A 13,471-nucleotide genomic window follows, 5' to 3' on the forward strand; every position below is an offset into this window, starting at 1 on the left:
ACGTGACAATCAGGAATAGAGTAAACCAAGAAATAGATAACATCAAAAAAGAACACTGGGAGAAATTTACCAAATATATGGAATACGACCTCTATGGATCCCAGAAAAAGGTGTGGAAGATGATAAGGAGACAAAAAACAGAAATGAATGAATTTGTACGGATAGATAACATTACGGAGACACAATGGACTGAGCATTTCACGAAATTATATCGAGAAGGAGAAGAAGAGAACAGAGAAATAAACATTAATGAAACCCACGATAGATTACTAATATCAGAAGAAGAGCTACAAGAACGAATAAAAAAATTAAAAAATAGAAAAGCACCTGGTCCTGATAAGATAAATAATGAACTACTAAAATATGGAGGAGGAACACTACTCAAATGGCTCCTAAAATTATTTGTCGATATAATAAATATCGGAGTAGTACCAGCGGAGTGGAAGGAAAGTCTCCTGCTACCGATACTCAAAAAGGGAGACTCGAAAAATCCTGAAAATTATAGAGGCATTAGTCTGATGAACAGCACATTAAAATTGTTGACGGCAGTCATAAAAGATAAAATCGAGGAAAAATCGAATACGGCAGATGAACAAGAAGGCTTTCGGAAGAACCGCAGCACAAAATAGATGCAATTTTTATTATCAGGCAAATAGTAGAAAAGTATATTGAATATGGAAAACCAGCATACATGTGCTTTGTAGATTCAAAGAGTGCTTTTGACTGGGTGAGGCGAAATGATATCTTAAATTTATTACAAGATGAATAAATAGACCATCAGATAATAAGGTTAATTAATGAAATTAACAAGAACAACAAGACCAGAGTTATACTGTCAACAGGAGAAACAGAACGCGTAGAACTGAAAGGAGGAATCCGCCAAGGAGACTCGCTCAGTCCATTGTTATTCAATATGGTGATGAATCAAATAATTCACGAAGTAAGAAAACGACATGGATACCACATGGGAGCGCATAAAATCACGATACTATGCTATGCCGATGATGCAGTACTAATTGCTGATAACGACGATGACCTACAAAGGCAGCTCCACACTTTCAATATCACAGCAAATAAACTTAATATGAGAATATCAGTAGAAAAAACTAAATGTATAGTGATAAGTAAAGAGCCGCGTAGATGCAAGTTAGAAATAAACGGCAAAATTGTAGAGCAAGTAATGAAATTCAATTACCTAGGAGTAGAGATCACTAGTGACAGGAATATAAGAACAGAGACCACAACACAAACAACAAAAGCGGCAAGAGTAAGTGGTTGTCTCCGAGAAACCATATGGAGAAACAAATATATGACCACGGAAAGCAAAATAAAAGTATACAAGACAACAGTAAGACCTATCCTAACATATGCAGCGGAGACAAGGACCGATACAAGAAAGACGAAACAACAAATCAACAATATCGAAATGAAAGTATTAAGATCAATAGCGGGCATATCATTAAGAGGTCAAAACGGCAAACAGGTGTGTTTTCAAAAAACTTTTGATAGTGTGTAAAAAATATATTTTATATCAGCTGATTTTTAGCTGATATAAAATATATTTTTTACACACTATCAAAAGTTTTTTGAAAACATACACCTGTTTGCCGTTTTGACCTATTTAGAAGTGTGTACAAGTCATGCAGTCTTTTCCAATTTAATATATCATTAAGAGACAGACAAAGCAACAGGAGTATACGAGAAGGATGCAAAATTCAAAATATTAACAGGTGGATAAAAACAAGAAAGAAAAACTGGAACGAACATGTAAACCGAATGGAGGCAGATAGATTGGTGAACATCTGTAAAAAAACAAGCCGTATAGCAGAAGACCCGTTGGAAGGCCGCCGAAAAGGTGGAAAGACAATGTACAGTCAACAACAACTGAAACAGAATAAGAGGCAGACAAACAGGAGTAATCCTAGTCGCGCGAAGAAGAAGAAGAAGAAGACTTCTTCTACAGTTACTAGCATTATGTTCTCTTCTCCTGGCAAATGATTGCTCTGTAATGCTTCTTCTTTTTGTTGTTGTTGATGCGGTTGAAATATTTTTTCTAGATGGTTAGCAAAGCATTCTGATTTTTGTTCTCTGCTTCTAGTCCAAGTGTCGTCTTCTTTTTTATGTGTGGTATTTGCATCATTGGTCTTTTTAATACTTTGGTTGCCTTCCATAGTGAGTATTATGTAGATCTTTCATTCGTTAGGTTGTTTAAGTAGGTCCTAATGGATTGTTCTTTAAATTCTTTTATCTCTCTTTTTAGTTGTTGGGTGCCATTTTTAAAAATGTTTTATCTTAAGGAGCTGTATTTTGGAACCATTTTCGTCTTGCTTTCTGTTTTTCGTATACCAGCGTTCTAATTTCTGCCGGGTAGTTGCATAATTTTAGGCGTCTTTTGATGTCTGGAGTACATTCCCAAGATATTCTTTGGGTGTCTTTATTGAATTGGTCAACTTCTTTTTCAATGTCTTTTACGGTTCTAAGAGAAACGTTTAAATTAATTGTTTCTTCTAGAATTTGTCTGAAGCTTATCCAGTCGGTGTACTTATTAGTTAGCGAAGGGTTATTTTCTTTATATATTATGTTACTGAAGAACATATGAATTGTACCATTGAGGAACACATGGCACAATGGAGTAACGTAATGTTTACTGACGATTCCAGATTTCTTTTAAATCATATTGATGGACGTCTTAGAGTCTGGAAAAGACCAGACGAGCGCTTTTTGGAGTCCACAATTCAAGAAACCCAGACTTTTGTCGGAGGTACAATTATTATGGTTTGAGATGGAACAACTTTAATTGGCCGCTCTGACCTAGTAGTTAATCGGGGAGAGGCAGCAAAGCGGTACATTAACGAAGTTATTAAACCCCATGTTGTCCCATTTGCTGAAAATATGGGTCCAGAATTTATCATTCAGCAAGGTATTACTAGACCGCACGTGTCCAGGAGTGAACAAAATTATTTGACTACCAACAATATTCAGGTTATGGAATGGCCTGCGAGGAGCCCAGAGAATTCCCATTGAACACATTTGGGATACACTCGGGAAGCCACTAAGAAACCTACAATATGTCCAGGAAGTTCTCGTGGAAGAATGGGAACAATTAGATCAAGAAACTATTCAAAATGTGATTGAAAGCATATCTGGACAATGTGTAAAATTTCGGCGAGTGCATGCTATTAGTTTTGTTTTAAAATAATTTTAATAAAGAAAAGTCTTATGCCGCGTCCTCGAAACCAGCTGTTCGTCTCAAATATTTGCGTGCTCGAGGTAAATTTTGCTAATGTGGACGTGTTCGTCGTATAAATCGAACGCAGGAATTTTCGACGCACACAACGCACACGCTCCACCGGTTGTCGGTTTTCGAGCGAAGATCAAATGATTTCAGCACCGCGTCCTAACTGGTAAAAATTTGCGACGCTAGTTCTTACGACGAACCATCAGTTCAATACACACGAAAAAATTACCACTGAGGACGCGGTATTAGATGTAACTAAATAAAAATAAAATATAATCATCAAAAGAATTAGTTGAGAACTACGAAAATCTTTATAAGTGATGCCTTTTTCGTTTTGATGAGATTTCTTCTATTATTCATTATTTAAAGGCCATCGGTACATAATTCGCAAATATTTTACTGCTATCCCTACTTTTTCTGTCGACACGGAAAATTGCGTGTAGTAAAATTCTCACTGGTATGGATATGTAAACTTTAGATCGGCAATGTCATTATTAACTTTAAAGATGGCTTTTGAATGTTCTTGGATAACTGTTACTTGTATAATTAATTGCCTTAATCATTAATTCAATTAATTAATATGATAATTTTTTCACTAACTATGCATTCAGTGATTGTAATAATTTATCTACTGTACAACAAAAACTAATAATTAATCGAGAAAAGAGAAAAAGTGCTAAAGTGATTTTTTAATAATATATTGTTACTATGAAACGCTTACAATTTTGAACATCTTTGAACAACAAAACAACAAAACAACAACAAAATACTTCGATCACGGAATATATCCTGGTGTATTCTCTGCTTTGATCTTCCATAAATAATAAAGAATAAATAACTTTTTATTAAGTTCATGTCTTAAATCAATTATTATTTATCAAATACACTAATATTATTTAATGAACAACTCAAAATATTCCCATGCCATGTCAAATATTTATAATTGTCACTGTCTGACTGACAATATGCTGACAATATTCTATTATACTGAGTGCGTTGTATGACAAAGATAGATTTGGAAAATATTACCAACGACATTGTGTTCATTTTTTCGTGTTTTAATGTTTTATCATACTTTTCTTAAGTAAAATTCTTAATTACCTTGTAAAAACAAAATATTTTCCAATTTAAACCGAATTTATTTATTCAAGTTCTATAAGGTATTACATTTCCTTACAAAGGAAATTCGCATATTAATGTATTTTTTCTAATTTATAGTTGCCTTGGGGGGGCAGAAAATATTTTTATTCCAACGCAATTTTACTAAAATACTAAATATTGTGTTAGGCAACTTTTGTGAGCTACATATTACATTTTCGTTTCGAAATAAAAAATTTTTTCTTCTGTTAACAATTTTTCAAAAGTTTTGTCAATTGTCTTTTCCATCGCAAAAAAATTTTTTTTTCGCCCTTTTCCTACTGTCCATTTACATCCACATTTTTTACTTCGCTCAGACGATTTTCTAGTTCAACTCCAGTTAGATGCCGATTTCGCAAACATGATGAGACTAGAAATCGATCATCTTGTTCGGAAGTTGCCCGCCGAACTGCTCTTTGAACCGCAGATCTACTAACACCTAACATCTCAGCTGCATAATATTGGCTATTGGCTACGACTATCTTGAATTAAAGTCACCGCTCTTGCAGTATTAGAGACATGTAGAGTTAGAGACATGTAGAAAGGACAATAATTAACTAAAAATATAACACGTTTTGAAAATAAAATCATTATACTAGTATGATTGTTAATCTAAAAACAACACTCAATAAATATCTACTTACTGTCACAAAAAAAAATTTGAAAAAACCTGAATTACCTGAAAATTGTTTTAAAAAATATAAAAACAATTAGTGCAGTCACTGAAGGTGGATATGAACTATTACCTCCGACTTCTTTGAACCTCCATCGATTTGCATGAAAATTGGTGAGTTGTTAGACGATATGTCAAGGAACAAAGGTGACATGGTGCCATCTTGCGCTTTTACCCTGGGGGCGGATGCCACCCCTACTCGAGGGAGACAATTATTTTATTAAAAATAACCCTAAAATTCGATAGAGTGACTAACTCTAAGCAAAATTTGTTATATAAAGTTATTGAAATAAATCAACACTTTTTGAGTTATTAAAGATTAAAGATTTTAATTTTTCGTGAGAAAAATGCATATTTTTATCCGCTTTTTTATAAATAACTGAAATACTATAAGTTTTTACAAAAAAGTTATTACCAAAATTGAAGCGAATAAAAAATTAAACAAATTCCTTATCAGAAAAACCTTTTAATGTTAAGTGAGTTATATGTAATTGTATGTATATTGCTTTCGGCGACTACTCAAATCTAAGTATTCAAGCGTAAATAACGGGAAATGATGCATTTTATAACATAAACTTATTTAAACATAATTTGTCAAAGTTTTTAAAAATATCTATCAAATAAGTCCCCGAAACAAGTTGATAGCATAAAAATTTATGCTCCAAAAATTTTTCAAAAAACATATTTTAAAAATTTTTCCAAAAAATGTTATTTTTTTTAATAACTCCGTTAATTTTGAGATATCAGATTCACCTAAAAACCATTTGAAAGCTATTACTACGGGATTTTAAACCACGTTGAATTTAATTTTTGAAACCCCTTACTTTTTTAAAAATAAAACGTTAAATGGCCCCGGCTACATGGTTCTCGCAGCAAAATTAAGATTTAAACGTTTCTATCTTGGTTATTTTGTACCCTACAGAAATAGTAAAAAAGGTAAAATATTTGATTTGAAAAACCAAAATTTGGTTAAATATCATTGGTCAGGCCATGGAGTTGGGGTGTTTACATTGTAAAAAAAATGACATGCACCCTACCCTTCATGCTATGTCATGCTGGAAGAGCCATACAGTCTGTAGTCAACACCCCGAAGTATGAGCGGGAACACAAAGTGTATTAATACTCATACGCTTATGAAGCGCACCTGGCGCGTCATAAGGGCCTTCACATTTCACTCTTTTTCAACTTGCCTTAAGTGAAATGTCTTTATTCCTTCCTATCAGCCTCTCTTGGCTAACTCTTGTTCTTACGACCCCAAATGGCTATTAGGTTTCCGAGGGCAGACGGGTCACTATATTCCTCTCTACTACATTCTCACTTACCGAATGATTGCCGGTATAAGCAATCCCCCACTAACTGACCAAGAGCTTCGGGCGGATGAGTTAGTAAGTTGTAGGGCCCTTTTTGTCCTGGGGTTGAGAAATCGGCCAAAGGCGGATGAACCTATATATGGTCAACGGCATAAAGATGTAGAAGGCAACGGGAAACCACTACATTAAAGATCGTCAGATTTCCCTAGAATAATGACCATGCAAAGAACAACCGTACAATTGGCCCCCAGTCCGTGGCAGAACTTAGATGGTCGGGGAGCTAAGAATCCCCGCGAAGAAAGCTAGGACCCACCCGAAAGTGAAAAGAGTTAAAAATAGACTAACAACATAAATTGGAACCTGGAATGTCAACAGTATGTTTGAAGCCGGCAAAATCCACAACATCATCCAAGAAATTAATACACTTGACATTAGTATTCTTGGCATCAGTGAGATGAGGTGGCCTAATTAAGGAACAATGAAAATTGACACAACAAGACAATATACTACTCAGGTAACCATCAAAGACAGCACTGGAATGGCGTTGGTATCATAGTAAGCAAAGGTATAGGAAAATGCATTAAAAATGTGATCTACCACTCGGATCGTATGCTACTTCTACAATTACATGGAAGTCTAATCGACATCAATATCATACAGGTATATGCTTCAACAATTGATAAACCCGACACTGAAATAGAAGAGTTCTACGGAGACCTACAAGGATTGATGCAGCTTACAAAAAAGCACGAAATAACTATAATAATGGGAGACCTCAATGCGAAAGTGGGAAAAGGTAGATCTGAGAATATCATTGGGAACATGGATTAGGTCAGCGAAATGAAAGAGGCGATAGGCTGTTTCAATTTTGTCAAGAACAGAATATTACTATTATGAATACATGGTTCAAATTACCTGCGCGCAGACTGTACACATGAAAATCGCCGCAAGACAATGATAAAAATTGCGTCAGAAACCAAATATATTAGATACATCATGTTCAACCAGAGATACCGAAATAGCATACAAAGCGCAAAAACTTACCCCGGTGCAGATGTCCCTTCCGACCATACCTTGCTTGTCGCTAAATTTAAAAATGCATTAAAAAGCATCAAAAGGAAGAAGATAGAACAGACATCAGACATGAGCTTACTCAAGAACGTAGAAACAAAAGAGAAGATATCACAAGAACTTAACCACAAATGTCGAGAACTTAAAAACAGACAAAAGAAAACTGATTTATCAGAAGAATCCGACGACTTAAACCAAATATGGAGAGAACTTAAGACTGTATTTCTAAAAGCTAAAGACCACCTTAAACCCACAAATCAAAGAGGCAAGAAACCAAGGATAACTAATGAAATATTAGAAATGATGAATGTGAGACGACAACACAAGAAAAAAGACTGGAATAAATATAAAGAAATACAAAGATTAATAAGAAAAATGATAGTGGAAGCAACAGAAAAGTGGCTTGCAGAAACTTGCGAAGAGATAGAAGACCTACAGAATAAACATGATGATAGACTTCTCCATAAGAAAATTAAAGAAATGTGTGGGATCAGAAACGCTCGGCAGGCTGCGGCGGCACAATAACAAGCACGGATGATATAGTCCTGACCACAATAGAAGAAATAAGCGTTGAATGGCGAACAAACATACAAAACCTATTCTCAGACAATAGAACAATAAATAGTGATAGACAAACAAACATAGAAAATAACGACTTGCCAATCTTAACATCAGAAATAAAATACGCCTTAAAAAATATGAAAACCGGAAAAGCCTCTGGACCTGACTACGTCCATAGTGAAATTATACAACTTTTGGAAGAAAACAATTTAGAACTATTGTCAAGACTCTTCAATAGTATATACAAGACTGGTACAATTCCACAAGAATGGTTAACGTCTACGTTTGTACCTGTACCTAAATCAAACTACCAAAAAAAATGTAACGACTTTCGATTAATAAGTCTCATCCCCATATTCTGAAACTATTTCTAAAAATTATCCATAACAGAATTTACAAAAAATGCGAAGAAGATATGGGTCCGGAACAATTTGGCTTTCGAAACGGTATGGGCACTCGAGAGGCTTTGTTCAGTTTCATTGTTCTCATGCAAAAGTGTCGGGATCAACAAAAAGATGTCTACTTGTGCTTTATAGACTATGAAAAGGCTTTTGACAAAGTCAAATATAATCAGCTAATGGGATGCTTGCAAAAAAAGAACCTGGATCCAAACGACATTAATACAATACGTGAACTCTACTGGAATCAAAACGCCTCTGTTAGAACCGAAGTGGGTGATAATGAAATCTTAAGCATCCAAAGAGGAGTTAGACAAGGTTGTATATTATTACCATCATTATTCAACTTGTACTCAGAGGAAATTTTTGCACGAGCTCTAGATGAAGCACAAGAAGGCATAAAAGTCAATGGAAAAATTGTGAACAACATCAGGTACGCCGATGATACAGTACTGTGATTTAAGTTAATAATTTTGCCAATTTGGCAAAAAAAATAATTATTAATTAGTTAATAATTACTAAATAATTAGTAATTTTGTCAATTTTGGCAAAATTCGCAAAAAACAAAAAAATTACCTACTAAAATCACTAGCCAGTTGTGTCGAGTTTAGCGAACCGACTATACAGGGTGTCCAGAAACTCTACCGACAAACGATGACAGGAGATTCCTCAGATAATTTTAAGAGAATTTAACCACATTCACCTAGTCCGAAAATGCTTCCTAAGGGAGTTAGAGCTCTTTCAAGATGGCGTCTTGTAATTAGTTTTTCTTAAATACCTAACGCTTTTAGTTAGAAAAAACGAAAATTGGTACACATATTTATCTTCCAGAGATAAATCGATTCCATCTATGGTGACTTTGGGTGGTGGTTTTGGGTGGGGCAACGGTTATTTTATCGCATAACTTTTTTGTCTTTAACTTTTAAGCACTTTTGATACTGGATTATTAAATTGTGAGGTATTCTAGTACTAAAAGGTACTCTTGCTTTAAGTCGGTAGGACACACCGTTTTTTACAAAATCCATTTGAAAATTTTTCGTTTCCTGAATTTGAAAAATTTTCTGAAAATTAAAAAAAAACGGTGTATTTTACCAACTTCTAGCAAGAGTATATTTAAATACTAGAATACCTCATAATTTAATAATCTAGTGTCAAAACTCCTTAAAAATTAAAGACAAAAAAGGTATGCGATTAAATAACCGTTGATCTACCCAAAACGGACGCATATGACCGGTACTAGAAATTCACAATTAATAAAATCGATTTATCTCTGGAATATAAATAAATGTACCAATTTTGGTTTTTCTAAATATTTTTTTTATTTAAATTTTTTTTTGATATTCAAACGAAAAATTTTCAAATCGATTTTTCTAGAAAACGGTGTATCCTATCGACTTAAAGTAAGACTACATTTTAGTACTATAATACCTTACATTTTAATAATCCAGACTCAAAAGTGCTTAAAAATTGAAAACAAAAAAGTTATGCGATAACATAACTGATGCCCTGCCCAAACGAACGCCTATGACCGGTGCTAGAAATTTGCAAACAATGAAATCGATTTATCCCTGGAAGATAAATATGTGTACCAATTTTCGTTCTTCTAAATAGAAGCGTTCTGGAGATATTTAAGATAAACTAATTACCAGACGCCATCTTCAAATAGCTCTAGCTTCTTTAGGAAGCATTTTCGGACTAGATGAATTGGGTTAAATTGTCTTAAAATTATCTGAGGAACCTCCGTTTGTCGGTAGAGTTTCTGAACACCCTGTATTTTAATTTCATAACAAATGGAACAGTCCATTTATTATAAAGAGTAGGCCGTATACTCGTAAATATATACCTACTTAATAAATTATTGCTTTTAAAATATACTCAAATTGTATTTTTGAACATCTAATTTATTTTATATAATAATTAAATTCACTATCAAATGTCATTGATGTTCTATTAATATTTAATTTAAAATTTAGTTTGACATTCACGAAGTGTCAAACTCAAATGTAAATAAACTATGCTTTGCTGAACAAATTGAGATTAAAAAAAAGTAGCCTACTTCCTAATCAACCATTTGAGCTGACGTTTAGTGCGTCGGTAAGAAATAACCGGATTGTGACGTCACATTCTAGACTTTGAGGTCGATTATCTCGAAGACGGTTAGAGATATCGAAATGCCGTTTTCAGATTTGGATTCAGAAGGTAAAACTACATAAGAATCCATCGATACACCTGCTCTAAGTATTGCAGGGGCGGCAACGCAATAATACACAAACTTTTGCAAATTTATAAACGAAAAGTTTTCGTTGAAAATGAAAATTACGATAATTTGAAAAATTTTAATTTTTTAGAATTATATCTTTTTTTCATAAATATGCATTCTAAACCGGTCAAAATTCTTGAAATCATTACTTATGGTAATATAAAGAAATTCTGGTAAGGATTTCTATATATTTTAATATTTGTGGAAATGGCGTATGCTTTATTTTTCAGTTTTTCCAAAAAAAAATCGAATGGGTTCTGTTATTTTCATCATAATTTGCTTAATTTTGATGGTATGAATTTCTTCTGAAGCTCGTTTGATAGGTACTCCGAAGTACTTTGATGTTTTTAGTAGGTATATTTTATAAAATGCATCGTTTTCCCCATTATTTAAGCCTGAATACTTAGATTTGCGTACTCGTCGAAAAAAATATACCTTCAATTACCCATAACTCATTTTGAATTAACATTAGTGTAGTTCTTTAAATGAGGATTGTATTCAATTTTTTATTATCTTTAATTTTGGTAATAATAACTTGTTTGTAAAAGCTTATAGTTTTTGAGTTATACGTGAATAACAGCTTTAAAGCGTGCATTTTTTTACGAAAAAATAAAATTTTGATCTTTAAAAACTCAAAAAGAATTGATTTATATTAATAAGTTTATATAACAAATTTTGCTTAGAATTTGTCCCTCTATCGATTTGTGGTATTATTTTTAATGAAATAATTTTCACCCCCCAGAAGGGGTGGCATCCACCCCAGGGTAAAAGCCAAGTTGGCATCATGTCAACTTTGTTCCTTGAGGTATCCTCTAATTACTCACCAATTTTTATGAAAATCGATGTTCAAAAAAGGTTCAACGAAATCGGAAGTGAAAACCCTCAGTGACTGCACTAAATATTAAATATATTATTTTATTTCTCGTACGTCTAAATTTACATACGTAATTTAATGTCTCTACAATTATACAAATTCAAATAAACAAGAAATAAGGAATGAATCGATTTTTTTGCAACTGAGTGTATTGTTAGTTTTTATATTTATTTTATTTTTTTTTTGGTATTACAGCTCTATCAATCCCGTAGAAAATCCATCTGTTGCGCTCATTACCTTAGGAGAAGGCTGGCATAATTATCACCATACCTTCCCATGGGACTACAAAGCTGCTGAACTTGGTAACTATGCTTTGAACGGAACCACTGCATTTTTGGATCTAATGGCTTATCTTGGCCAAGCGTACGACCTCAAGACAGTGTCCCCGGAGATGGTTAGGAAACGAGTGGCCAGAACAGGAGATGGATCATATAAACATGGTAAAGTTCCTTTGCAAAATGGTAATGCGAAAGATCACCAAGATACTACGACAAAAGATGAAGGTTTCGTTTGGGGCTGGGATGACAAAGATATGAAAGTTGAGGATATTAAAGACGCTACCATAACATTCAAAAGTAGCTAGCAAAATAAAAACACTACCATATAATATTATTGTACATTAAAAACTTTGTATTAGATCTTTCAGAAACGAATACCGACTGTATATTAATTTATAGGTAAATAAATAAAAAGACATGTCTTTTTACTCGATAGTTTTACTTGATATCAATAAAAAAATTTAAAATGATTGTGCTAATTTATTTTCAATTTGAATGAAGTAAAAAACAGACGTAATCGCACAGATCATTTATTATTTACGGATGTACATCAAATGAACTTTTTAGAGCAGCCGTCTCTAAAATACGAATAGCTATGATGAATGCCAACCCCCGCCGCGGAGATGGCACTTAAAGAAGAAGAAGATAGATAAATCGAGATCAGCGTTCAGAATGATGAAGTCTTTTTTCAGAAGTTTCAGGGCATTAAGGAGTTCACGAGTAAGAAGTATTTAAATGTCCAACTATATTCCGCAAATGACGAGATAATGACGCAAATAAAGTGCACAATTGTCAAATTTTTTTAATATTCCTAAAAACTATTGTAAGTAAATGGATTAAATTAACATGGAATTAAGTAAACTTAGTTTATTTTCCATTGTTTTATAATAATGGATTTTTTGGCTATTGAGATAAAATAGCTTTTTTAAGCGATTTGGTAACTTCTATAGGTTCCGTTTTAGTCTTGTGAAAAAAGTCACAGCGCTCACTGGCGTTTTATTAAGGTAAAGTAAATAATTTACTTTTTTTCTTCTTCGTGTGCCTCGTTCTTTAAGTACATTAGCGTTTATCACAGCCCATTTTACACTTTGTCTGTAGCGGTCCTGAGGAGGTCTATTGTTGTTCTCCACTCCACTGTTTTAATTTTGTAACCAGGACAAGCATCCTCTCCTCGGTTCTCTTTTTAGATCAGGGTAATAAACTAGAAATAGACCATGTTAGGGACACTCAAAGATCCAGGTAACTGACTACTTTTTTAGTTATTGTAGACCTATAGGAAGAAAACCTACCCGTTTCCTGCCTAGAGTTCGCGTCCGTTTTTGAATTATTAACAATTTAGTGCAAAAATTGCTATTTTTTAGATTTTTGCACCCCTTTCAAAAGCTAAATAGTTAACATAAAATTACAAAATTAAATTTTTTAGAACATAAACAACCTTCAAAAGGCCGATTTTTGAAAATTAAAAAGTTAATTTGTTGCTACGCAAACTGTAAAATAAGTGAAAATCTTTATTTGTTAATAACTTTTACTAAAACTACCTCAGAACTTTAGTGTTTCACCCAAAGTTGGGAATTGGTGTACTTAACAAACCTTCAAAATTTGAGACCCATCCATTAATTAGTTTAAGAGTTTTCTAATTGTTTATCCCAGAGACCTTTATTTTGCAATAAC

The 13,471-nt window shown here is 33.4% G+C and overlaps 2 protein-coding genes across 3 annotated transcripts in view; both read left to right on the forward strand.

The window, feature by feature from the left end:
* Positions 1-12,228, forward strand: part of LOC126885976 (acyl-CoA Delta-9 desaturase-like) — a 36,845-nt gene extending 24,617 nt beyond the window's left edge. The window contains exon 5 of the mRNA XM_050652814.1: positions 11,718-12,228. Coding sequence (XP_050508771.1) covers positions 11,718-12,105 — 388 coding nt within the window. The 3' untranslated portion in view covers positions 12,106-12,228. The remainder of the gene's footprint in view (positions 1-11,717) is intronic.
* The window catches only part of LOC126885982 (acyl-CoA Delta-9 desaturase-like), a 70,837-nt gene that overhangs the window by 24,549 nt on the left and 32,817 nt on the right, over positions 1-13,471 (forward strand). The window contains exon 1 of one of the 2 annotated variants that reach the window (XM_050652821.1): positions 12,755-12,804. The exons of the other annotated variant lie outside the window; for it this stretch is intronic. The gene's annotated coding sequence lies outside the window, so the exon portion shown is untranslated. Of the gene's footprint in view, positions 1-12,754; positions 12,805-13,471 lie in introns of those variants that run through there. 2 annotated transcript variants of the gene reach the window in all.

This window comes from Diabrotica virgifera, chromosome 1, assembly GCF_917563875.1.
Source record: "Diabrotica virgifera virgifera chromosome 1, PGI_DIABVI_V3a".
Lineage (NCBI taxonomy): Eukaryota > Metazoa > Arthropoda > Insecta > Coleoptera > Chrysomelidae > Diabrotica > Diabrotica virgifera.